Genomic DNA, 27,617 nt, shown 5'->3' with positions numbered 1-27,617 from the left:
TTTCAAAAGTATCACATTTAAATTCTAAATATTTGGTATTGCGCATCAAGAACAGAAATCTCATTCATGTATATTATAAAACACCACTCCATGTACAACAGCATCCATCAATGTTTATAAAACTCTTTTAATCATATATTCAGAATTTAATTGTATAACAATAGATTTGTAAGTGCGCATAGTCATCTTCATGATCAAAAGATAAACAAAGAAAAAAAATCGTAAAATCACTTTTCCGAAGATTCTCAAAGGCAAGTGGCACATGAAAAGCAATTATGTAACATTTAGCTTTTCTCAATTAAACATACATAAAAAACAAGGCAGTAATTTTTTTTGTCAATGAATTTCAGTTCTTTGTAAGCATGTTGACAAAATGGACGGTGTACTACTGACTGAAGCTGAGTAAAAGAAAAAAATACTTCGGATAACAGTTTGCTGTGGTGATTGGATAAATCTACTGGTTCCTTTGAGCAAAAGAAACCCATGGGCTGCAAATGGTGAGTGTAAGATTTAAACTCGGGACACACACACACAACAACCTGTATTTGGCACATTAACATGATGGTCCTGTCTGATCAGTTGAATGTCATTCCCTAAAATCGTGTATCCTTACACAACTGTCTGGTGGGCGTGGCTATCAATATACTCCAACAGCAACCAGCAGTAGCAGCAGCAGCCCACTAATGCTATTAGTCGTAACCTTTGGCTATAAGAACTTCATGCAGTGTGCAAACAGAAGAGCAGCTATATGCCAATCTTTGTGCTGTCAGTATAAAGGATGCGTGATCGGCCACATGAGACTTTATCAGGCATCGGAAAAATAATAAAACTCAGGTTAGCAAACATGTTTAACGTTAGCTGTACGTTAGCTTCCTACAAGCTTTGTTGGACCCCAGCCTATTAGATCAATGTTTGCAAAATGTTTTTTTGAAAGATGAAGAGTATTTTCAAGTGCTGGCTTAGTAATGACAACTATCATTCATCCACATTCCAGTACTGCCACCTGCTGGCTAGGACTTGGGAAAATGCAGTGATACTAAATTTGAGTGGGGGCAAGAAACGCCTTCCATGACTTGGATTAATAAGTGCTTACAACAAATACTTCACGGTTGACCCAATGGTCAACATGCCGCCCAGATGTATTAATCTAAAAACAGCTAAGAGATTCTGTGCGATGAGCAACACTTTCTGATTACAAACAGCTGACCACAGTAAATCCCCCTTGATCCATCTTGCTCAGATCAGTCATCGTGTCCAGGCGATAAATAAAACCAATGTATCTGCTTCCAATGGTTTAGAGAGTTAGAGAAGGGAACTTGCAAGTTGAGGGTGAGAGCTCATTTCATTCCGAGATGAAAGATTTTCCTGTATGGTCCTGGTCCACCCCAAAAGCCCCTGATCAATGAAGGAAAAGAAGAAATTAGTCACTCCTGGTGAGGATGGCTTCACTGCTCCCTGCGTTTATCATATTGTCAGGTGTGTACATACGTGAGGAGCCCATGCCAGTAGAGGTGAGGCATCACGTCAACTTTCATGTGGTACATTATTCTTCTTTCCTTGGCTTGGTTGATGGGGAATGTCTCCAGTGGCTGGCCATCGTAGTCAAACTCTGCCAAAATGACTGTTTTGTAGCTTGTCACCAACGGACACGAGGTGTAGCCATCATACTAGGAACAAAGATTATGAATCAACTATTTGTCTTCTTGATCTTGATTACATTGTGCACACTGTTTCTACAGGTAATTGAAAGGCTTAACATTCTAAATCCCTATTTTAATTTAACATGATGTATAATTACTTTGTCTCTGCCTGTGCAAACCTTTCCTTTCCATGCCCTTAGGGATCTTGGATAGTTTTACTGTGATTTATGTTTCTCTGCCTTCCAGCCAATTTTACTCCTCTCGACACACAGGGCAGAGAGCAGAAGAGCAGGTAAAGTTTCACGCAGGTTGTCGACAAAAATGCAGTTGTTCTTACACAACCAGAATCCACTGTAGTTGATGGAAATCTGAACAAGCTAAAAACCCACAGGGAGGAGGAGGAAAGACTTTCTTTTTTATACCTACTCAACTCCACTCAGTTTTTGATATCAGCATTGGTCATCATGTTACATGTGTTAACAATGTTTGGTTTAATTTAAATTCCAACAGCGAATTCTCAGCGTACAGTCCACATTTTCATAACGGCTGGGAAAAAAAAAGTCTTTAAAATCGGCCTCACAACTCGGTGCACATCCTGTATCCAGGTCTCATTACAGTGTACACCCAGGGGTCAGAGGTGAAACACACTGGTAACTTTCAAGGGCAGTGGCGCATTATTTTTCAGCTTTTAAATCAGTCGTGACTGGCTTACACTTACCTTTTTATCAGGCTTCTCATTCTTCAGTATCTTTTTGATGGTTCTGTTTAGGACGGCAGACTGTGCAGCTAAAAAAAATAAGAAAACAAATTTTACATTCTCTCCTAGTAAATGAACTCCACATCTACAGACAAGCTAGCTACACCATCAGGCTGCACAGTTCACCAATCAACCCAAAGAGCAAGTACCTGAAAAGTACTACTGGCTTTTTAGCCCTAATGAAGAAGGTATAATTTGATTTTAGGTTGAGTGAAAGAAAGTATTTTACCATACAACCATACATACATACAAAATGCCTTCTATGTAAGTCTCATGGCTCAGAGGCCATCTTGCTGAGGTGTCTGGGAAATTTTAGAGGAGAAAAAGAATCAAAGTTTTATTTAAAAAAGAAAAAACAAAAATGTTTATCGACTTCACCCGAAAAATTAAGTTTACCCACTGGCTGAACTTCTACATGTGATTGTTTTACAACACTGACATGTTTTACTGGCCAATCCAGACTGTCTTGAACACCGTCAGCTCATCCCTCCTTGTCAGTCAGTTTGAGTGTGACAGCATGATCCCATAACAGGTTTCTAAACACAATTTTTTCCTAGTTGTCATGTCATTTTTATCAAAAGTTAACGTGTGTGACAAATTTCAAAATCAGGAAAATCACAGGAGAGAACATTTAAAGTTTAAAGGAAGGAAACTGTGCTCTTTGAAACTAAATCCACAGTCTCCATTGGTGTTCAGCCCAGGAATAAAGTAACCTTGGAACCTCCGGTCACTTATAAGAACAGATATAATGTGTGATCTTAATCCTGTGCAAATGTTCACAATTTATAAACGTTCTACCTCGAATTAGTCACCATATTGTGCTACTGCGGTATTGTTGAATTAAAAAAAAAATCCTGCGTGTGAAATGGAGGCAATGTGAAATGGAGGCAGTGTAAAATGACGCCACAAAGAGCTTTCTAATCATATCTGGGCTATGATGTCTGTATATTCAAACAACATACAGATTTTGCTTATTTGCGTATCCCTATTAGGTCCTCTTCCAGACCGCGAGACCTGTGGTGAGATGCATATTGTGATTATGAGATCACTTTAACTCTCCAACTTGACCAAACAATATGTTCCCTTTTAGCACTGAGTACCATAGTGTGGTTTAACAATAATAAGTTAGCATTGTTGAACTTCCACTTCCTTCGTCTCAAAATCGCCGGCCATTTTGTTAAATGCCTGAAATAGGGTCTGAGCCCAAAGAGCCTCAAGATATTTATGTTTCTTTTGGAGTACAAAATAAGTCGGTAACTAACACCCGTGCATCTAAAAGCTCTTATGTGTCTTAAATGCAGCGGTTGATAGCAAGCTGCTAAAGAAGACTAGAGAAGTACATATTTGAGGTCATTCGATAACCTCCCACGAAACAGAAGACACAAGAAGCGTGAAGCTCACCAAGGACATGTGTGAACGTTTCCTTATTAAAACTAGCGAATGCATTTACACACAAAAAAGAAATGATGCTACTGAATAATCATGTGTCAGTCTCAAACTTTGACACAGAGCTTATTTTCTGTAACGATCCAACATCACATGTAACAATCCCAGCGGCTGTTGATAAAGGCCCCCAACGGCGCTGCTAGCTGATGGGTTGGTCTGCAGAGCCAACAGTACATCAGCCTTGCAGCACTCCAGAGAGAACATGCATTTGAGGTGTACGTTGTCTTGAATTTGAGTTGAGGACACATTGAGTGATTTATTATTCATCCTCCCTGGATCAAGAAAGGACAGACGGATGGTGTGACACTACCGGGTGTGCCTCGAGTAACACATGCATGCACACACTCGCTATAAACAGCACGATCAGGATTACAGGAAATGATGATGACATACATCGATAAGCGCCAGGTAAGGCTTTATAACTGTATGACATCATCAGGGATGCCAAATTCACATGCACATCTCTTAATTTTATTTGTTTTTGGACAAGCACAAACACAGGAAACCAAAATGAACAAGGAACATTTGTGTTCATTCATCCATCATCTTAATACTGTTTTTCTCATACAGGGTCGAAGGGGGGCTGGTGCAAATCCACGCTGATGTTTTGGGGAATCAGGTCCTGGGTACATCCCTGACAGGTTGGATGACACACATTTGTGGGTCAACTCAGAAGTTTGCATCACCATGTGATCTCTTCACTAAAAGCAAATGGGATTTTTATTGCAGAAAATAAGCTCTGTGGCAAACAAAAGTTTGGCTCAACTAGTTAACCCTCACAAATGAGAACCACTTTATGTTTTTTGAAGCATAAATGCAATCTTCAGATGTAACAACCTCACGCTAGGATACGAATGAACTACACCGCAGTAGCATGATTTCGACAATTCACTTGATAGCAACCACACTTTTGAAGACCCACAAAAGCTTCTAGATTCAGGAGTGCTGGATTAATTGGTACAAAGTCACTATTAATCTAATTTTCCCATTTTTGGTAAATGTGAGAGTTGTTGCACCCAGAGAAAACCGACACAGATAATGGAGAACATCCGAAATTCCCACAGAGATGCAAAACATTTTGTAGTGTACTGGTAGTAAACTGAGGTAATGATTCAAGCCTATGGGGACAGGTCCCTTCATAAAAAAGCCTCACAGGGGTGTGGTGTATGTTTTATATTCTTGTGCAAACAGGTTATTGTGCAATTCACTGTGCCGAGTAATCTGCGTATTACACAAAGAACAAGCGGTAAGCGAGATAAAAGTCTATGAATCATGTGCATCAACAGAGTAATTCCCTTGATTGCAATTGGGCACTTTTGAAACTGGTGACACGTTTCACTTACCAACAGCAGCGGCTGTTTTAGATGTGGGCAGGTTGGTACAGTCTCCAATCCCAAACACATTTGGGTACGTCTTATGCTGTAGCGTTTCTTTGTTGACATCCAACCAGCCCGCTTCATCAGACAGTGGGCTGCCTTTAACCACCAAGTTTGGTCCCATAGGTGGTGTGACATGAAGCATTTCATACTATACAAGAAACAGAGAAATTAAGTTAAGAGTTATCATTGGAACTTACTTTGGCACATATTAGAGAACAGAGAGACAAATAAATGCTGGTAAATATGTGGGTGCAACTGACCAAATCTGGAAAGAACATAGTAACTTTTTCTGGAAATATGCTTACCGGTATTTGTCATCCTCCCCCAAGTCAGATGAGAAGATAGATACCCTTCTCTCTTCGGGGCATGCAGTAGGTAGTTGAGACTGACTGACCACTAGTTAGCTTAGAGCAATGACTGGTAGTGGATGGGCAGGTTAGCATACCTCTCTCTTTCTAACTCAGCTTCCAAAACCTGTACTCCATCCTCTGTACATTCAAAAAGATAAGGTTTAGGATCTTGGTTTGTCCAGAAGTAACCCTCCTCATCTTCTCTTCAAAAGTTTCCCTCTGTCAATAGCGGCAGTTTTTTGTTGTTGTTGTTTTTTTTAGGTAGTTTACAAATGTTTTATTTTTCTTGGCCCAAGTGTTAGGAAATAAGTTCTGTATCTGATTGTAAATTTACATTACCTCATCATTTTAAATGATCTCATTGCACACATTATGCATGATTCTAGTTATAATAATTTTGGAGAAAACTGTATCTGAGGTATGCTGACCTATCCATCCACTACCATTCATTGTGCTAAGCTAACTAGCTGTCACTGCACACAGAGAGAAGGGTATCTATCTTCCTGTTTGGCTCTAGGGAAAATGGCAAATGAGTTTATTTCCCTAAAAGTTGGCAAGTTCTTTCTGTTATTTTTCAATATTCAAAGAAAAAAAAAACTACATGTTTTGCCCTTTGCACAGCCTGGGTCCTCTTACTATCCAAGGTCACAGCACAGTAAAACCATTACCTCCAACACGCTGGTCTCTCCTGGTTTGTCGAGATTTTCAAACACAGCTTCTTGCTTGTCTGCCCGTACTTCTATCAGATTCTGCCTCAGGTTCACTTTAAGGTCACGATGTTTCACTATCTCCCACAGTGAGTCAGCATATTTCTTGACGCCGAAGAGCACGGGCAGTGATGTATTGTATATGATATTAGCCTTTGCCCTTTTTCCTGTCTTAAATAAGAACAAATGAAATTCAATTAAATGTGAAAAGCATACTCGCTCCGGAATGTTAATTACAGTGCAAAATTCAAGAACCTTTCTGAGAAAAGCGTCAGAGAGGTACATGATCTTCTGTGGCGCTCCAGCGCATTTCACAGGAGTGTTTGGGAACGTGAACAAAGCGTTGCCCTCTTTGAAGTCCTGCAGTGCCTTCCATGTTTTCTCAACCGTTTGAACGGAATAGTTTGACCCTATTTTTGGATGCTGGAACCCCTCTGGTAGTCCTTTGATCTATATTTTGGAAGATAACATTTCCTGACTTGTAAATTAATTATCAGAATGAATGAGATAGACAAACATTACCCCACCTTCTCGTAATGCAGCTGCAAACCAAGAGCCACAATCAAATACTCGTAGGAGATCTGTAACATGGACAAAAAGCAGTTCAGGAGAGCTAGATGAAGACATATATTTTTTCAAAATAATCTCTCATTTACAAATGTTCCAAACTTGTAGATGGCACATGGGCATGCAATTTTAGAACCTGAATACACTGCTGTAAAAGAGCAAACCCACTTCGGTCCCATCATCTGTGCGGACAGTATTTGAGTCTGGGTTTATTTCCTGGACTTTAGATTTCACCAGCTTCACTCCTGATGGCATAACACTTGCTGTGGGTCGACCTGATGAGGCAACAGTTTTTGCACCAGCACCAACCAAGGTCCATATTGGCTGATAATAGTGCATCTAAAGAAAAAAAAAAGGGGGGGGGGGGTTTGCATGATAAGAATACCATCATATTTCCAAGCTAGTGTATCGTCAACTACTGATCATAAAGCGCTGGATCCTTGCCTCGCTGGGCTCCACAACAGCTACATTCTCAGCCCCCAGCATCCTCTTCATGCGGGCACTCATTGCAATACCCCCGCTTCCTCCTCCAAGCACAAGCATTTTGTAGTGCTGTTTGGCAGAAGTGCGGCTGCTTGTATGGAGATGAGAGATAGCGATGCCCGAGGAGCGGCATTGCCTCAGACGACACACCGTAGCCATTCTGGGTGTGAATAACAAGGACAAATCATCCCATTGACAAACAAGCTTATTTTTATGGTCCATAAATGGAAATGAAAAATCTGAAGTCCCCTTTTATATTCCCAAATTCGAGGTGAAAAGCAGGGTGGAGCAGGTATGATTGTGACATGGACAGCTTTGACATCATGAGTTCCTCTAATAAGGAACAATCTACAGTTATTTAAGTCACTCTGAACATGCTCACTTAGTCCTCTTGCTGACAAACAGGAGCCATATTTGCGCCTCCCAGCTGGAGTTACCAGCAAAAGGGTTTTTTGAGGTCAAAAAATGTTAACATGACTATTGCATACATCGGATCAGATCGTGTTCTGAGACCAAATGCCGTGGAGTGAGCAAAATTATTGGGATTAGTTTTTGTTTTTTTAAAATAATCCAATAATAAAATAAGCTGGCAAGAAAAAGTAGCAGTCAAGATGTTTCAGGAGTTGTAAACATGGCTGTTGATAATGGGACGGTTGTACTGCTGCAGCTTTCTGATTTACTGATCCTGAACCAAGCTTCATTTATAAATAGCTCAGTAACGAGCTAGAATAATGGGTAATTAAAACACTCTGCACTTTGGAGTGTTGTAACATTGCATATTTACACTAGGCACATTAACACACACACACAAACTACTCAAATTACTTCCCAGAGTAGCATACTGGACCCCAGGAGCAATTTGTTAACCCATGAAACAGGAAATCCTCCTGCAAAACTCACTATTGTACCATGGGGTCCAAAAGAAGTGGGCTACATGTGAGGGTAAAGTACGTTATACTAGGCATAGATTGAAAGTACTTTTGAATATTTGATTAATTATGTGTATTTCAGCTGTAACTGTACAACTGGGACAATTGTGGAGTGTGAAGAGAAGGTCTTGAAATCAGTGTCCATTTTAATATATCATGATATATCTAATACATAGCTGGCACCCTGAAATGTTTATAATCAGCTCAACATGCAACAGTGTAATATCTCTGGATTCTCTCTGGTCCTGTGTGAGATCAACTCCGGTCTGAGTTTTTGCTGTCAGTGCTGCGTAACCTAAATAACAGGCTGAGCTTTCATATCAGTCCCTTGACGTTACCAGCGAATATTCAGGAAGAATTCGCACTGTGACGTCGAATGAAACACACACTTGGATCAGTCTTACCTTACAGGTAACTGCCGCTCACTTTCAGTTTGGCCCCCAGAATTGTATAATCCAGTCGCAGGAGATCAGGGTTGTTCTGAGGACATGCGGACAAACATCGCGTCTGAACTTGTCCAACATTGGCTTTCAGTGCATGAACGCATTCGCTCCACCCCCTCACCCCTCGACCAATCAAAAGTGAGATGTCCCCCCAGCGCGGTGAAGGAAGTAACCTTATCCATATCGTAGTAACAAATACTCTGTTTGCCACACAGTGAGAGTTCTTAGTTACAAGCAAACGTCTTGATCAGAGTTGGAGAGAGTAAGTATTAGTATTCTTTTTAATCTAAATATTATGTTGAGGTATGTGTACTAATGGAGTATTTGCCTTTTAGGGTATTTCATCCTAATATTTATCTGAACCTATCTGTTTTGCATGAAAACATGCTAAATGATGATGATGATGATGATAATAATGATGACAGCTATGTTGGTGATGATGGTGATGATGATGATGATGATGACAACTATGATGGTGGTGATGATGAGAGCTATGATGGTGGTGATGATGATGATGATGATGGGAGCTATGATGGTGGTGATGATGATGATGATGATGGGAGCTATGATGGTGGTGATGATGATGATGATGATGGGAGCTATGATGGTGGTGATGATGATGATGATGATGATGATGGGAGCTATGATGGTGGTGATGATGATGATGATGGGAGCTATGATGGTGGTGATGATGATGATGATGATGGGAGCTATGATGGTGGTGATGATGATGATGATGATGGGAGCTATGATGGTGGTGATGATGATGACAGCTATGATGGTCACCATCTTTAAGTGACATTTAGAGGTCAGTGGATAAAAACTGTGAATACTCTCAAGATTTGGAATACACAAACCTTGTGCAGAATGTATACTTTTTACTTTGATACGCAGAGTAAACTCAACATCCCAAATTTAATTACTTTCAGTTCAGTAGAACTTTAAATGGAGGCTTTTATTTTTATCTAAGCAAAGGAACTGTGTACTCCTTCTACCACTGGAAGAAGTAATATCCATCTTATAGTAACAATACTACTACCACACTGTTAGAGTACACTGTTACTTCGTTTGTGATGTCACAAATCCTGCTTGTACACTCACTGAGCAGAGAGAATATTCACTTCCAGGGAATGTGACAGGAGTGTTCCATTGCCAAACATACAAATACCCAGCTGTGAGATCAAGAAGACTACAACAAAGGCAATTCTACAGAATAGCATCAAATTTAATAACTATTATCTGTCCATAAACAATTAATCTTATCTCCTTTTTAGTAATCATGGTGATCAACATGCATCCTAAGTTATTATAGCTGATAAGACTGTTGGTCATAAGTTGCAGATAAGTAAAGGAAGGAATGTCTTGTCATTACGGTTAGATATTACATTGACAAAACTAAAGCAGTACATTACAACTGAACTGTGCTGGGTTCAACTGTAAAGTGGTGCTATTTTGTCACCCATATTCATGTAAATGTGACTGACCTTTTTTTTTTTATCAATAAAGCAGCATGTTCCTTTAAACAGATTCAAGAAACACTGAAGTTTCACAAGGAATACGTTAGTTTTTGAACATGCGCTTCGTTTATTATCACTACTGATAGTGAATTTAAAATTCTTTTTTTTTTAAAAAGACTCTAAAAGTAGGTTACGTGCTGGGAAGAGCATCATCAACGCTGTCAACGTCTACATCTGCATCGTAGAGATCCCAGAGAGTGGGGATGCGCTCGAATGCACGCACACACACGCGCAGGCACGCATCTCCAAGCTGGAGCTCCTCAGCGTCTTGGCTCTGGTGTCGTCTAGGAGCAGCGCGATTATATTGATCCGTCTAGAGTCTAGAATAAGTCTAGAATTTCCGGACACATTTATTCAGGAGGAAATTGGCGTTTGCTGCGGTGAAATAATGGAAATAAAAAGTCGCCACTGAACACTAACCTCTGCCAAACTTGTGCAAGGTAAGAAACGAGGAGGCTTTTATTATAATTTAGCAAATTTAGGCTAAAACTCCATGCTGCTACTAGCAGAAAAGCACATCAGATACATACAGTACATTTTGAAAGAAGATACACATATTGTTTCGAGGTGATGCACTCAGGTTTCAGTGGATGAGCTGGGACGCAGGCATTGGGGGTTTATTCACCCTGCATGCTGCAGCTCACACCAACCACTTGATTGAAGCTGCTTGTCTGAACAGAAGATAAACAAGACAATATTATTCTTTGCCTCTTGTATTGCACACTTGGACGCAATCCTCCCCTGCAAATGTTCTGCTCCACACTTTTCAGAAGTTCCCCTCGTGTGTGTGTGTGTGTGTGTGTGTAGGGGGATCCCTCTGGAGGTCACTGGAGAGGATGACATTCTGGAAGAGAAATGTTAACGTTGGTAAGACTTTTTTTTTTAAATTATTCCATTAAATCTCCATCAACTCAGAGCTCAGGTCTTTAGTATCTTAATGTTGTTCTCAGTGTGGGTCTCCTGGTTTCAGAGCAGAGACACAACCAACAGTATCCAAGGCCCCCCCCCCCCCCCCCACATACACTGAGAGGTGGCATTGTGCCTTGCTGACGTTCAGGTTTTGAAGTTTATTTAAAGACGCAGCAATAGGTTTTTTTTCCCCTGTGGAAAAAAGGTGAACTTCCGGTACAGTGAGCGTGCCGTCATCTATTTTTCCAAGAAATTATTTAATCTATTGAGTTTAATCATTAAAAAGCATCCAACATTGGTGTAAGACAAATGGAGGAAAATGAATGATTTAATTGCGATAAAGACTAATTAGGGTTTGATCAATGATGTGACTTGCACGGTTGCTCAGGACTCTGCTGAGTTTGAAGAGATGACATTTAGCTGCAGCAGGAAAAGCGATACTGCCTATCGCACCTCCTCTAATTAAATGTTTAAACAGAGAAACAACCTAAAGCCTTTCTTAATAATTGATTGTCGTAGTAACTGATAGCTGGGTGAGAAGGGTTGTCCCCTTATTCTTTGTACTGAATGTGCTTCCATACCTAAAAGGCACAAGTGAGTAGAGTTACAGTGAAACTCGATGCAGCACCTGGAGGTCGGAGTCATGAGTTGTAGCTACAGATGTAAGAGGTGTTTATTTTTTGGTGAAAACGGTCATGGTCGGACAGTGTTTACAGGCCACACTCTGCAGTGGGTCTTTGAGCTTGATCTTGACCTCTGAAACCAAGCAGAGAAGTGTCTAAAAACCTAAGCTGTGCCTGATGGATATCTTTATAATGAACGACAAGTATCTACGTTTAGAGAAAGAGCGCCGTGTGAGAGCCAACGCGCGGGACTACACTGATAAATTCTGTTATACTGTAAGTAGAAATTTTCAGATTTTTAGCTTTGTCTCATTTATTTACCTACGAATGCGTTCAAAGAAATATATCATTTTTTGCAGGACAACCGAATCAAAACCTCCAAGTACAACGTTTTCACCTTCCTGCCCATCAATTTGTTCGAGCAGTTCCAGAGGGTTGCAAACGCGTACTTCGTAGTGCTGTTGATACTGCAGGTAGGTTTGAGGGGAAGTAGCTGGTCGGTTTCTAATGGTTGAACAATGTGGGCTAACAAAGATTTTTCTTTGCACGTAGTTAATTCCAAAAATATCCTCTCTGTCCTGGTTTACTACCATCGTGCCTTTGGTGTTGGTGCTGGTGATCACTGCAGTCAAGGACGCCACAGATGACTATGTTAGTGCCAAGTCTCTGCAGCTCCTCTAAAAGCGTCATCTTCCATCTCCTATTCTTATAATTAGGGCCTGAGCCAGTCCCTGGCGAAGACCCTATTATGTTTCGAAGTCACACTCGCCACTTCAAAAGTAAATTTGACCCCCTAAACATGCATGAAAACTCACCAAATTTGGTAAGCACATCGGGTGCGGCGAAAAATTCGATAATTAAAAAAAAAAGAGGCGCTCTACTCAATAGCGCCACCTACATACACAAAAAACCACGCCACAGACTGTAGGAATGTCCTACAGACATGGGACAAACACCATTGAACTCGTCTCATCAAGACGGATAAATCATACACTCACACCCCTGACCTAACTGTAACAGGATGTCCACAATTTGGACACGAATGTCTAATTTTGGACAATTTTGCGCCCCGAACAAAATCTATCTCCTCCTAAACCGTAAATGCCAGGGCTTCCAAACTTTCACACATTACTCTCCCAACTGTGCTGATTAAAAGTTGTTCAAGGTTAATATACTACGCGCTCGGTTTGGATTTTATGAGCCGTCAAAGTGGGGGAGACACTTTTCGCCTTACAATGGAAGTCTATGGGGAGAGCGTGTCCTCTCAGGGTACATACTCTCAAACAAATGCTTCTCACATCTACACCATACATTCCACAGCTTTTAAAAACACACCACTGTATTCCTGACAAAAATCCCTACAAAAATATGGTATTTTGTGTGACTTTTGACCAACGTATGCCAACTTATTCAGCTTTTACACACTACATTTCTCTTAATCCTCCACTCTCTCCACTCTAGCACAGATCAGACACAGTGCAGCGGGGGAGGGGCTCTTAAAGGGCCAGCTGGCAGCTCTGTTCTCAGCTCTGCAGTCACACTGTGCAGCGCACTGAGGCTCCTATCTCCTAAACTACAAGGCCTAGGGATTTGCCGATTACACCGTTGGATTGGGGCCAGTGTCAAGGACGCGGCCGTAGGCCGCGCGGGGGCTCAGGCCCTAACAACGCTGCTTGCAGCTTTAATTAGTTTTTACGTTTCAGTTCCGTTATAAAAGTGACCAGCAAGTCAACAACCGCCAGTCGCAGGTTCTCATCAGGGGAAGGTACATTATCGTGATCCTGTGTGTTTGTATTTGTTTCAAAAGCCAAATCACAATGTTTTTTGCATGTTGTTCAATTACTGTAAAGTGTTTTCTCGTCTCGAATCAAAAAGTTTGCAGACTGAGAAATGGATGAACGTCTGTGTAGGGGACATCATCAAAATAGAGAAGAATCAGTTCGTTGCAGTGAGTCAACTCTGAGATTGTGCTGATTCTGTTTTTTTTCATTAATATTCTGTCTTTTAATTCTGTGTACTGCCTGAATATACACAAGCAAAAAATAAAGAGATTAAGTTAACATGGAATTCTGTGAGGGGATGCAGAGTGCTGATGTTGAGGTTGAGTTGTGCAGGCATTGATTTATTGCATTTTTTTTGTGTTTTATATTTGTTTACAGGCAGACATCCTTCTCCTCTGTAGCAGTGAGCCCCATGGACTGTGTTATATCCAGACTGCAGAACTAGACGGGTGAGTGAAGCTCCAGCTGTACAAAGTTACACTGAAGAAATGCAAACAGCAAGAATTTTTTTTTTTTTTAAGTTTACATAAGGAGGAGTTGCAACAATTACCTAAGTAATGTAAAATTAATTAAATTTTCTGGGCAAAAACCAGATTGCTGTCCTTTTTCTAGTAAATTTTGTAATTATAATAGACAGAAAATGTTTTTTAAATATTCTCCATCTCTCTACAAACAGCGAGACAAATCTGAAGGTTCGTCAGGCCTTGACCGTCACCTCAGGGTTGGAAGATATTACAAAGCTGGTGCAATTTGATGGTGATGTGACGCTTAACGTATTTTATTCAAATCATTTGTTGACTCCTCAGGTTGTAGTATGGAAATGTTTTCTCACACTTAACTGTTTGTAAATTTGCATATCTAGTATGTGTAGTAAACTTTTGTTCTGTGTCCCTCAGGGGAAGTCATTTGTGAGCCACCAAACAACAAGCTGGATAAATTTACAGGAACCTTGTTCTGGGAAGATAATAAATACCCTCTGGATAATGACAAAATCTTGTTGCGAGGTTGTGTACTCAGAAACACCGAGTGGTGCTTTGGAATGGTGATTTTTGCTGGTTTGTGGGTTTGTTTGTTTTTTCATTCAGTTCTGTCAAATGTATTTTTTAATTTTATTTTCCATGTTTAAGCTTCTACAACAGTGACTGTCGCTTCCTGTCCCTCCTGTAGGACTGCAAACCAAACTGATGCAGAACTGTGGAAGGACTAAATTCAAGAGAACCAGCATTGACAAACTGATGAACACTTTGGTTTTGTGGGTAAGTTGCTTTTAGCCTATGTGAAAGTAAAAAGCACACAAAATGCATATTGCGCAACATCAGAAAACATGATTGACTGTGACTGCAAAAAAAAAAAAAGAAGCTTAATAGACTTGTTGAGGATTGTCTTTATTTTTCCATTCCCCCGGATGTGCCTGCTGTAGGGAGCTCAGACACTAGTTAGCTTAGCACAATAAGTTGTAGATGGTGGTAAGTGTTAACATACATCCGTCTAAATATATCAGGTTCTGGATAGATCTGGATCTGGTGGTTGCAGCTGCTCCTCAAGATTCAATTTGCTTGCAGAAGTTACAATAGGAGCTTCTATGTGCCGCATGAAGTCATTTTGCCCAGTTTGGAAAATAGTTCCTGCTATCTATCTGAGTACAAGTTATTATTCAGTATATTGAAATTTCAAATTCTTATTTCATACCAAACGTTGTGCACAACTCTAGTTCTGTTAATGAAGGCCAAAACTGTTGCTATAACTATATCTAACTATATCTGCCTGTCTGGCTGTGGCAAGGATGTTTGAAAATTCTTATAAATAAAAGATGCATGAAAGCAGAACATATCTCCAATCTGTAATGATGATTGTTTAATGCCTGATGAAACGCGCAGTAAACGCTGGTTTTGTATTTCAGATCTTTGCCTTCCTCATTTGTATAGGAGTTATTTTGGCCATTGGAAACACGATTTGGGAGAGTCATTCTGGCAGAAACTTCCAGGTGTTTCTGGCCTGGGATGAGTCCCAGAGCAGTGCTGTTTTCTCCGGCTTCCTCAACTTCTGGTCCTACATCATCATTCTTAACACTGTTGTTCCCATTTCTTTATATGTCAGGTATGGAAACAAAGAGGTGAAATGGAAGGACTTTAATTTGAAAATAGTACACAGACATTTACACGCAACAATATCTTTCCCCTCACCTTGCAGATTTCATTGAAGTTTACTTTGGTATTCTAAATCTTGTTTCAGTGTAGAGGTTCTGCGTCTTGGTCACAGTTACTTCATTAACTGGGACCTGAGGATGTACTCCAGCCCGACAAACAGGGCCGCTGAGGCTCGTACAACCACGCTGACCGAGGAGTTGGGCCAGGTGGAGTTTATTTTCTCTGACAAGACGGGCACCCTCACACAAAACATAATGGTCTTCAGCAAATGCTCCATTAATGGACAGACATACGGTACGAACCCTTGTACAGTTGTCAATAAAATTGGTGTACTTGGCTAACATGACACTTCTGGTTTAAAATAAAGAAATAATTCAACTCAAGTCAGCGCTCATTTTACAGCCCATTTCAACCACTCCTGTCACTCCATAGAATCACAGGAAGTGGCGTTTATCCAAAAGTGTAGCGCAGCCTCCATCAACCACTAACTTTCATTTGAGGTGCTGCCATCCAAACCAAAACACTTGCATCTTTTCATTTTCGTGGAAGTTCTTCCATCCTGCAGTCAAATTCCATTATTAAACCCCTGTGACTTGATTCATGGTAATATATCATTGGCAGTTGTAATTAATTGGTTCACCAGATTTTATTAGACCACTATGAGTTTAAATATTGAAACAAAGTGGCAAAGCTACATTTCTATATATGTACAATATACATTTTTATCTTGAAGGTGACGTCTATGATGAATTCAACCAGAAGGTGGAAATAACAGAGGCAAGTACTGAAGATCTGAACGGGTTCACGTTCCTCCCAGCACATTGACTCGTAACTGTGGCTCCACACTGTGATGGTGATTTAAAACTCCTTAAGAATGAGAATGCTTTGACATATATTCTGACGAAATGTTTGTGGTGTTTCAGGAGAGAGAAAAGCCCATATCTGATCCAGAGCTCCTCTTTATAGTTTCGTCTTTTTAAATTAAAAAAGAAGCTTTATTTTTCTTCATTTTGGGTCTCTGTTTACAACCCTGCTGGATGTTGTCCTCAGCCTTAACAGCTAGTTCAGCTTGTACCTCACTGTCAGCCCATCAGTTGTAAGGTTTCTTGTTCTGCTAGATGATGCATCTCGGTTTGTGTGGTTTGGCCGTTGAAAAAAAGAAGAAGAACCAATTAAGAAAATTTCGACCAAAACATACAGATGGAATTAGTTCCTCCAAAAGTTCCTTGTCCCTTTGGTCAAAAAGGAGCAATATTGTTTCCTGGAGTGTTTGAACTTGAACACTTGTGTCAAGACAAATGAGGAATGTTTGAAACTCTTTCCTCTACAGTGTCCTCTAACATGCTGGTTGTGCCTTCAGAAAACAACCTGCGTGGACTTTTCCTTCAACCCTCTGTGTGACAGAAGGTTTAAGTTTTACGATGGCAGCCTGGTTGAAGCCATCAAACTGCAGGATCCGTCAGTGCAGGAGTTCTTCAGACTGCTGGCTTTGTGCCACACAGTGATGCCAGAGGAGAAGAGCGAAGGTAGACTACCCACATGATGCAGTAGTACAGCTGTGAACAGGTATAACTGAAGAGAGCCATGCAACTTACGTTCCTTTTGTAGGGGATTTGGTGTTCCAGGCTCAGTCACCCGATGAGGGAGCTTTGGTCACTGCTGCACGGAACTTTGGATTTGTCTTAAGGGCCAGAACCCCAGAAACCATCACACTGTGCGAGATGGGAGAAGCTGTCACCTATCAGCTGCTGGCCATACTGGACTTCAACAACGTGCGCAAGAGAATGAGTGTCATTGGTTAAGTCTTCACCATGCTCACCAGCAGTCATCGAGACTTCATTGAAACCTCAAAATCAACATCATAAACTTATTTATGATTAGGGACCCTGCGATTTATTTTATGAATTGAGATTCACCTGTGACAAAACATAATAATATTTTTGTTGGTGTTTGGGTTCTGTAGTGAGGTTTCCACAAGGCCAGATCAAACTGTACTCCAAAGGAGCTGACACGATCATCTTTGACCGCTTGGACCCGTCAAGTCTCAACCTCATGTGTACGACCTCCGAGCATCTCAGTGTGAGTGTTATTAGAAAGCAAATGTACAAAAACACACAAAGTGAGATGTTATCACTGTAAATATACATGAATTTGTCAGGTATTACTGACTATGCTATGAGTAGTCTGCCCATCACTAAAAGTTAGCCTCTTAGCTGTTGCAGACAGAAGACTGCTACCAAAAAACATGGTCTCCCTGTCAAAGAAATTCCTTGGCTGCTTTTTTTCTCCCCTTTTCTATCTGCAGACATTTGCTGGAGAAGGGCTTCGGACATTAGCTCTGGCTTACAAAGATCTCGATGAAGACTGTTTTCGTGTTTGGATGAAGAAGCTCCTGTTTGCCAGCACTGAAATGGAGAACCGCGAGGAACAGCTGGGGGTTCTGTACGAGGAGATCGAGCAGGGCTTGAAGGTAAAATTGACATTGTGTGTCTGTGTCCTTTGAGAGAGAGCAAACTGATCCAGGCTCTGCAGAAACTCTACTGTCCTGTTTGAAGCTTCTAGGAGCCACAGCAATAGAGGACAAACTTCAGGAAGGAGTGCCTGAAACAATCGCCTGTCTAAATCTATCTGACATCAAGATCTGGGTCCTCACAGGAGACAAACTAGGTCATTCTAACATGAACATCTCTACCAAACAGACATTGAACTATATTGTAGTTGCTGGTGACTTAATTGAACTGATTCCTTTGCAGAAACAGCCATGAACATTGGCTACTCCTGCAACCTGCTGCGAGACGACATGAGGGAGGTGTTTGTCATCTCCGGTCACACTCTGGTGGAGGTGCAGCAGCAGCTCAGGTGACACACACACAAATGTCCCAGAGGAAATATCCATATTACTGTGTTTCCTGACTGATTGTGCTGTTGAATTGTTTTATGTGAGATACGTCTTTCAATTGAAGATGGAATTTTACACAAAAAAAAAACCATTTACTGCCTCACGTTCCTCCTCAGGAGTGCCAAGGAGCACATCCTCCGTCTGAGTCGAGTCAGCAGTGCTGGAGATGTGGAGAGGATTGAAGAAACAATCATTGCAGAGTACGCCTTAGTCATCAATGGTGACAGTCTGGTAAGTGACTCAGATGTGTAACCATATATAACGATGGGAGCACAATCCTCTTGTGATTTGTGTTATTTTGGGAATTAAGCCTGTGGGACTTGTTTTGTTTGTTTAACAGTGATTGTCTTGCTGAGTCAGGCATCTTTGGGGCTGCTGCTGACTGTGCTGAGTGTGTAATGAGAGAGAAGCTGCTGACGTGCTTCAGCTTCACTTAGCTTCCATTTCCTGCTCCCTCGCTGTAACAGGTGCTGTGTGTGTGTGTGTGTGTGTGTGTGTGTGTGTGTGTGTGTGTGTGTGTGTGTGTGTGTGTGTGTGTGTGTGTGTGTGTGTGTTGTCCTGCTGCAGGCTCATGCTCTGGAACCACAGCTGGAGCTTTCTTTGTTGGATGTGGCCTGCTTGTGTAAAACAGTCGTTTGCTGTCGGGTCACTCCGATGCAGAAAGCTCAAGTGGTGGAGCTGGTAAAGAGGCATAAGAGGGCCGTCACTCTGGCCATAGGGGATGGAGCCAATGATGTCAGCATGATCAAGGGTAAGTGTCAGGGTCGATATGACACACTGGAACACCCTGGTCTGGGAAAAGTAGCATAAAAGTCTCCTACAGGTTTTTAAACTTCTTTTTTTGGTAAAATCCTAAGAGACCATAAGTGCTCCCATGCCATAAGCATTGAACCCATTTTGGTAGGTGCAGAAAAAGATACAAACTTTCATTTTAGCAAGTTACAACATGCAAATGGCACTGACTCAGTGGACTGGCTCTCAAGGGTTGTTCTATTATATGTAAGTAATGTAATATTTGATACTTTAGTTTCTGCTTGTGACCAAAATTACTCTTTTTCTTCCTCAGCTGCTCACATCGGTGTTGGCGTTAGCGGTCAGGAAGGGATGCAGGCTGTGCTAGCATCAGACTACTCCTTCGCTCAGTTTCACCACCTGCGGCGACTCTTGCTGGTGCATGGACGCTGGTCCTACTTCCGCATGTGTCATTTCCTCTGCTACTTCTTCTACAAAAACTTTGCCTTCACTTTGGTACATTTTTGGTACGGTTTCTTCTGTGGTTTCTCAGCTCAGGTAGGAATATTATAATTTAACACGTTGCCCTTTTAATGTTTCTTCTTCTTATGTAGAAATAATGATGCGTTTAATTGTCTCTCCAGACTTTGTACGACCAGTGGTTCATTACCCTCTTCAATATAGTCTTTACATCCCTGCCAGTCATTGCAATGGGACTTTTTAATCAGGTAATGCTTGTGAATCAAAGTACAGCAAAGATTTAAACTTCTTGAATCAAGAAGATCAAGATGCTCTTTCATTTGTGTTATGTCTTTAATTTGTATTTCTAACTAAATCACATTTATTTTTATCATGCTTTTCTATTTTCTGTTTTAAAGAAACTATCACGTCAGACAGGCCACTATTTGAGCATAAACAGCCTTTACTGTCATATTAACGAAACGTGTAACTCCTTGTACTTGATTTACTTAAATTCTATCGATCCATCCGTTTTCTTCTGCTTGTCCTGTTAAGGGTCGTGGGGGGGGGGGGGGGGGGGGGGCTGGAGCCTATCCCAGTGGCTTTTGAGGCGTGGTTCACCCTGGACTGGACAGGTCACCAGTCCATCACAGGGCCAACACATATAGACAGACAACCATTCACACTCACAGTCACACCTACGGTCAATTTAGAGTATCAATCAGCCTCGTCCTCTCTTGATGACTGTGAGAGGAAGCCGGAGTACCAGAGAGAATCCACACAAGCACAGAACATGCAGACTACACACAGGAAGATCCTGTGCTCGAGCTGGGGCTCGAACCCAGAACCTTCTTGCTGTGAGGCGACAGTGCTGACCGCTGCACCACCACGCCACCACTCCATCCATCACATAACATATTTTACACATACAGTAAAATATGTTACGTGATGAATTTCTGTTTCCTGCAGGATGTCAGTGATAAGAACAGCCTACGCTACCCGAGTCTTTACAAACCTGGCCAAGAAAATCTTCTCTTCAACAAACGTCAGTTCTTCCTCTGCACTCTGCAAGGGACGGCCACATCTTTCCTGCTCTTCTTTGTTCCTTACGGAGCCTTCTTGCTGATCACAAGAGACGATGGCTCGCACTTTTCTGACCAACAAGCGTTAGCGGTCACCATAGCAACATCCTTAATCGTTGTTGTGAACGTTCAGGTAAGAGTGTAAATGAAACAAGATTGAAACTACTGCAAGAAAGCTATTATCTATAACTGAAAGGTTAATTTCTAAAAAACAGAGGAAAAAAAAGCCCTTTTGAAATTTGATAAACAATAAATGCAATACAAAGTTTTGCATTGATTACATTTTATAGTATTTTGTATATTATTTTTATTAATCGTTGATCCACTTTACGAATGTCTTCTAAAAAAAAAATTTGCAAATCAACACTTCCTCCTCAATCATGTAAGATTCATGCATCTCTTCATAGATTGGACTGGACACACACTACTGGACAGTAATCAATCATCTCTTCATATGGGGGAGCCTGGCTATCTACTTTGCTGTTTTATTTACACTGCAAAGTGACGGTACATTTGGCATCTTTACAAGTCACTTCCCATTTATTGGTGAGTGTGACTCAGTGAGAAAATCATACTGATGCATGGAAATTTAGAAAAAAGTAAATCTGACTTTGTGTTTTCTCAGGCACGGCCCGCAACTCACTCTCTGAAAAGAGTGTGTGGTTGGTTATTTTGCTCACTATTGTGGTGTGCGTTGTACCCAGTTTAGCGGTCAGATTTCTGATGGTGGAGCTCTTCCCTACTCTATCGGATAAGGTATAGAGCTATTAATTCTTAAAGTTGTTGTGTTAATGATCAACACTTCAATAAATTCCTCCCATGATTATATTTGAACAGGTCCGTCTACAACAGTCCAGAGAGGGGCCAGACCCTCAGGAGCAGAACTTCAGGCGAGTAAGCAGGACAAGCTCCCGCCGATCTGCCTACGCCTTCTCCCACCAACAGGGCTACGGAGAGCTAATTACTTCTGGAAAAAACATGAGGAGCACAGTATCTTCTGCTGGTTCCCTTGGAAACAGGATGCAGAGTTCCACATGGATAGAAAATGTGTTAAAGAGAAGGAATGAAGTCTCTTGCATCTCTGATGAAAACACCACAGAACCAGGAAGCAGCAATATTATAGACACTAACTGAGTAGTTCAGGAAACCAGATGCACAATACAGATATACCTCATTTTTTTATTGGTCGGAATGTGAACTTTTTTTTAAAACAGAATGCAAAAGCCCAATCAAAATATGATTATCTAGAGGAACCATTTACCAAAAGACAGGATTTTTGAATATACAAATGAGACAGCAGTTAGTAGTGTAGTTTAGCCACTACAAGGCTTTGCACCACGCTACCTCTCTGAAATGTTTTGTAGCGCAGGAAGACCTCTCGCTTCCCCATGTTCTGCTTTTAACTGACCTACAAAGAAGAACATAAATATGTGGTGTCACTGCTCTCAGCGGTTAAGCACCATGACACTTGAACACATTTCCAGATGGTCTGAGAGGAACTCAAACTATTGACATCTTAAAAAGCAAAGTAAAAAGTATATCTTAGTCTGGGCTTTTAATGGTTTTATAATGTTTTATTCTTTTGACTTTTTGTCAGATTTGATCAACATTTTGCTATTGACTATCACAAGTAACTTCTTATATTTTATTTATTTTACATTGAAAATCCAAATTTATATTTATTTTATTTTTTCTTAACTACCAATCTTTCATTTTTATTCTATGTTTGTGCACTATATGCTAAATCTATTTTCATGTTTCTATGTTTGGTCATTCTTTTATAAAGGATTTTAAATTGATTTTTATTGTTTTGTTGAAAAGTGCTCTGTAAATACATTTGAATTTTTAAAAAAATGTGACGATTCACATAAATGTCCATTTTTATTAGATCACCCGTCAGGAAGAGTAACTGGAAATAATTTTGACTGCAGGGGAGGGATTTCCCTGTCGCACACACATGGCATGACCAGCAAAAGAGAGGAACATAACAGCTTCATCCAATTTATGATTAAAAAAACATACTTGTATAATAAAGTGGCACTTAAAAACTCTATAAAAGATTGATGGATTTCTTACAACAAAAACTTAACGTTTGTTGTTGTGTCTTTTACAGCAACATTATCTGAATCGTAAGACAGTGAATTAGCAACACAATATACATTTATCATACAAACATTTGTAATTTGAAAAATCATATTTTAACACAACACATTTTCCCTCTGTAAGAAATAATGCAACAGGGATGAAAGTCTTTGGCCCTTATATTCCACAATAATCTCTAGCAAGAGGTGAAATAAAACAGAAACGCCTCAAATTTGTTACCCTATAATGTAAACAAATTCACTCATATTCATTTATTTCCTTGGAGGCAGACTTGTCGCAATGAAAAAACTTCACTCCTCGAGGAGAATAGCCGCTCCTCCGCCTGGCTTGGACACAAACAGACTCTGTTTTTCCATGGCTGCTCTGCGTGAGTCAGGGAGGTAGTATGCTTCCCTCAATGCTTGTATAAACGACTCCACGTTCTTACTGGGAACCATGGAGACAGCACAGCCGCCCCATCCTGCTCCTGTCAGCCGAGAGCCCACAGCCCCCGACTTCCTGAAACCAAGAGGAACAAGAAAAAAAATATTTATGCAATGAAAAATAGATGTTATTAATGGAAAACAGCATAATGTATGCAGTTAATAGAAATGGTGATGGCTTGACCTCAAGCCTTATCTCAATTTCTCAAAGCAGACGATACGAACACACAAATTTCTCACACCTCCTTTTTTAACGGTTAAACCTCTAAAACTAGATCAGTCAGTCAAGGTTTTCTCTTTCCATTATTAAATGAGTTCTTCCTTTGCCCACGCTACACTCCTCCACCAAGTTTGGAAAATTCTGTAGATGCTCCCAAAAGTCATAACCTCTTTGGTAGAGATTAGGAAGTTCTTTTGACCTCTCTCTCTCTGCCGTGTGCATGACTGTTACATTTACTGGGAAGGGAAAGGTTGATGCACTCACAGACAAATTTCAACCAGTTGGTCCAGTTCAGGGCAGCTGCACTCGTACAAGTGTCTGCAGCTGGCATGACTCTGGTTCATCAGGTCTCCCAGCAGCTGGATGGATCCAACAGGTTCAGAATCACACACGTGTTTAAACTGCAGCACCCGCGCAGCTTCCCCATAAACATGCTTGGCTCGCTGATGCAGCTTGAAATGTTTCACTGAGAGAGAGAGAGAGAGAGAGAGAGAGAGAGAATACACAAAAGGTCAAATATTTTCATTTATCAGATTGGAGCTAATTGTCAGCACTATGTAACCTATGACTGGTTACAATTACAGTTAAACTTTAAGAGGAAAATAATATTTTAAACGGTGTGTAGCCCTCTCATATATAGTGTGTATGTGGAATGGTGGATGACCCTTGAAATTAATTAGATGAAGAACTGAAGATGCAGAAAAACTAAAGTTCACCATGCTGGGTATTTGTGCTCAGCAGCTCAGTAGAAAACTGCTCAGACGTGATGCCCAGAACCTTGCAGATCTCCTCTCTGCTGTAGGGCTCAAGATGCAGGACCTCTTCCACCAGCTGCACCATCTCCTCCAGGGACGCCCTCAGCTCTGTCTGAACCTGGGCCAGCTTCACCAGCCTGCTAGAGGTCAGACCCTGCGCGTGGGCCAGCATCTGTGTTCACAGCACACAAAACATTCAAGTAAAAGAACGCACATGCACTCTGAGCCCTACAGAACCTGGTTCAGCACCTTCGTTGCGATGCGACACTCCACCACACGGATGTTGAAGTGAGAAGAAGCAGCTTTATTCATCTCCACGCAGCAGTTGGAAATAACAAACACGGCTCCGTCTGGAAGTTTGACATCAGTGGCCCGTAGAGGCTGGAAATCTATCAGCTTCGCCTGATGGCAGGAAGATGAGTTTCAACACTAATCCCTGTAGGCGGTTGAAGCATACACAACTACCCGAATGTAGTAATCTCTGTATTATATCTTTCTTTTGTAAGGGTTATAACTAAAATACATTAATTCTTGAAACTGTATTTGTTTTCTACAAATCATCTCATCTCATTCATACTGAGTGACTACGACATACAGTTCCTCTTTCTGCCAGGAAGGAGATGGACTGGTCCATGCCTCCTCCCTCTGTGCCGATGTAGCGCTCACATCTGGCACATATCTCTGCAAGTGCAACCTGAGGGAATCAAGAATACAAAGAGAGAAACATTACAAAAACCATTTAAAAAGGAAAAACGTGGTCACTTATCTTGACTGCTGTAGCAAAAGATTTGGTGATCTTCAGAGGACTGAATCTTTTTTTCCCCTTTCAAATCCTAATATAATTTCACCTTAGAGAGGGACTTCTGATTTGCCTCCATGGTCACAAGTCCAGCACAACAAACTAAGGCACTAGAACTGGAAAGGCCGGAGCTCGGAGGAATGGTTCCATCGACGACACACGACATCCCTGATAAATGAGGGATCCCAAATTTCTCCTGCATTAAATACAAGATATTTAATTTAATAAATTCCATTAACATATGCTTCCTTGGTTAGGAACAACAGCTCACGAGACTCAAACACATGTCATACCTGAATCCCTTTAACTCCACAGAGGAAATAATAGTGCCATCTTGGATTATCTCTGTCAATGGCTATATCCTCTGAACACGACACACTGAAGTCACTGCAAACACACAAACAACAAGCTCCAGAAGTAATTACACATGGAAGAGTTCAACAACTTTAAGAGCCGTTTATATGGAGTTAAAATCATGCCAAAACCTCACCAACACACAAAACATGTTTTACTCACGCCCAACGATTCACAAACAAACTCAGTGTGGTTTGCAAATACAAAACTTCATTCACAAACTAATACATTTTGTTTGGCAAATAAGAAATGTACCCATCTAACAAATACACCATGCTTCAGAAACAAATACACCACGTTTTACACATACAAAAAAACATATTTCCTCAATCACAAAAAAACATCATTCAAGTACAAACTAAAATCTTTCAAGTACAAACTAAAGATTGTGCCAAGTCATGTGACAGTTTTTCGTGTTGTTGAATTGTTTTTTTGTACTTGAAGGATACTTTTTATTGTACTTGAAAGATTTTAGTTTTGTGTATGTTTTGTAGTATGTTTTGTGTGTTTGTGAGGTTTGGACGTGATTTTAACTCCATACATTTACCTGTATTGGGGGTTTGCGTTGGCCAGTTGGATCTTCCCTGAATTGTTCACTGAGACGGCTGCAAGGATATTCTGTTCAATAGCCATGGGAAGCACAGAGTAGCCGCAATAATCGATGTGCTCTCCTGTTAAATGTGAAAAGGAGAAGTGGTGAATAAAAAAGGAAACAAATAAACTGACAAAAGGTTTTTAAGTTGAGCACTGAGACCAACATTCCAGGAGGAAATCAGGTACGCAATATCCTGCAGTGACACTTCTGTTTTTTTCTCTTGACAACTGAGGTGTGTTAACTTGAGTCAGTCCTCTACACATCACACAGTGGGAAGAGACCTGTGTGATGAGGAGAAAACTGACTCAAGCAACAGTTGTTAAGAGAAAAATTATGCTTTAAGGGATATTCCTTACAGTCCTGTTTTGTTTCTATATGAATATTTTAAAAATCTATTTAGAAGTCATTCAAAAAGAATGATGATAATAATAATAATAAAAAAAAATAATAATAATGAAAATGAACATTTAAATTCATTGCAGACTTGAGGAACTTACAATGTCCCATAGTTTTCTCCGTGACATTGTGTTTACATGATGTCATTGTTCATTTCTGAGGTCCAGATCACCACATCAGCCAAAAATGTTAAACTTGTTTTGTCTTGTTCTTGTTTGTCTTCTTTACAGTCACAATTTTTTTTCAATGTATCATTTGCCTTGACCTTTTCTTGTTAACTGACCATTAAAAATGAATTACCTATAAGATTCACCCTCCCTGGTGCACAAGCATAGAAGAGAGGACATTCTCCATACTTGGTTTCAAAAGTATTTTTCAAGTTTTGTAGCCTGTAAAAATATAGAATAAGAGGTTATATGATTAATCAACATATACTACATCTGCTTTCCTCATCCATCTGTTTCCCGGACAATCATCAACATCGTACATGCACTCACCTTTCATTTGCAGAGATCGAAGCTTTTATCTTGGGTGGATTTAAAGCCATTTCTCGCTTATTCGTGTTTATTTCTACTGTTCGCCGACTAGCTGCAGAGCTCAGAGAGTTCGGATATCCTGACTGCGATCAGCTGACTGTCACACGAGGATCCGGGAGCCACATTGCTGATCCGAAGTCAGTTCTCACACAGGAGTTTAGGCCGGGTCAGCCCGTGTTGCAAAATTAGGAGCTGATTTTGAAACAGCTGACGGAGCAGCGGCGCAAACACGGAAGGACCCAACAGACGGGGGCGGGACCTCAGGATTTTACGTCACAATGTACCTTCCCTTAACGTGACTGCATTTCAAGTATTGTACCGTTTTACCGCAAACTTCAACAATATCGCGCTAATCAGTCTTTTAAGGCTTGCACATAACAGCCTCTAACCACAATTTGGGAACACAAAATTTGACTTTTCTTTTGTTTGACGAACATTTTTGAGGCATCTTTTCAAGATCTCATTGCATAAAGTGACCGATTTTGTTTCCAAATTTCACAAACTGACAGTGTTTTAGGAAAAACTGACCAGGGGACCAATCCCCTGAAATAAGCCTGAACACGAGGAAAGACTACATTACCCATAAA

At 40.7% G+C, this 27,617-nt stretch overlaps 3 protein-coding genes and 1 long non-coding RNA gene across 4 annotated transcripts; 2 read left to right on the top strand and 2 right to left on the bottom strand.

The window, feature by feature from the left end:
• Positions 1–115: 115 nt before the first annotated feature.
• On the bottom strand, positions 116–8,809 carry sqor (sulfide quinone oxidoreductase). The gene is made up of 10 exons (XM_086209269.1): positions 8,663–8,809; positions 7,291–7,489; positions 7,015–7,185; positions 6,807–6,860; positions 6,535–6,729; positions 6,241–6,450; positions 5,187–5,370; positions 2,359–2,426; positions 1,489–1,667; positions 116–1,395 (listed from the first exon to the last, which is right to left on the bottom strand). Exons 2-10 carry the CDS (start codon positions 7,486–7,488, stop codon positions 1,338–1,340), a joined length of 1,317 nt encoding a protein of 438 aa, XP_086065395.1. The 5' UTR covers position 7,489; positions 8,663–8,809; the 3' UTR covers positions 116–1,337.
• A 92-nt stretch (positions 8,810–8,901) lies between these two features.
• On the top strand, positions 8,902–12,223 carry LOC147259060 (uncharacterized). Its single transcript, XR_015117143.1, has 4 exons — positions 8,902–8,963; positions 11,026–11,085; positions 11,968–12,026; positions 12,110–12,223. It is a non-coding gene; the product is annotated as an uncharacterized LOC147259060 (long non-coding RNA).
• A 1,024-nt stretch (positions 12,224–13,247) lies between these two features.
• atp8b4 (ATPase phospholipid transporting 8B4) lies at positions 13,248–22,883 on the top strand. The gene is made up of 20 exons (XM_086209270.1): positions 13,248–13,980; positions 14,208–14,287; positions 14,428–14,787; positions 15,432–15,628; positions 15,764–15,972; positions 16,412–16,455; positions 17,039–17,204; positions 17,287–17,475; positions 17,642–17,757; positions 17,984–18,148; positions 18,234–18,345; positions 18,432–18,537; positions 18,694–18,808; positions 19,145–19,328; positions 19,644–19,867; positions 19,954–20,037; positions 20,738–20,983; positions 21,258–21,396; positions 21,476–21,606; positions 21,688–22,883. The coding sequence occupies exons 3-20, from the start codon at positions 14,716–14,718 to the stop codon at positions 21,982–21,984; spliced, it is 2,796 nt and encodes a 931-aa protein (XP_086065396.1). The 5' UTR covers positions 13,248–13,980; positions 14,208–14,287; positions 14,428–14,715; the 3' UTR covers positions 21,985–22,883.
• galk2 (galactokinase 2) lies at positions 22,173–27,564 on the bottom strand. Its single transcript, XM_086209268.1, has 10 exons — positions 26,992–27,564; positions 26,795–26,883; positions 26,051–26,174; positions 25,443–25,536; positions 25,199–25,345; positions 24,946–25,044; positions 24,600–24,752; positions 24,312–24,522; positions 23,860–24,061; positions 22,173–23,451 (listed from the first exon to the last, which is right to left on the bottom strand). The coding sequence occupies exons 1-10, from the start codon at positions 27,039–27,041 to the stop codon at positions 23,244–23,246; spliced, it is 1,377 nt and encodes a 458-aa protein (XP_086065394.1). The 5' UTR covers positions 27,042–27,564; the 3' UTR covers positions 22,173–23,243.
• Between the last annotated feature and the right edge of the window lie 53 nt (positions 27,565–27,617).

Source organism: Aulostomus chinensis, chromosome 7 (genome assembly GCF_037954235.1).
Source record: "Aulostomus chinensis isolate RoL2024-O1b breed Wild chromosome 7, RoL_Achi_v1.0, whole genome shotgun sequence".
In the NCBI taxonomy this organism is placed as follows: Eukaryota; Metazoa; Chordata; class Actinopteri; order Syngnathiformes; family Aulostomidae; genus Aulostomus; species Aulostomus chinensis.
This window is presented reverse-complemented; position numbering and strand designations above follow the sequence as displayed.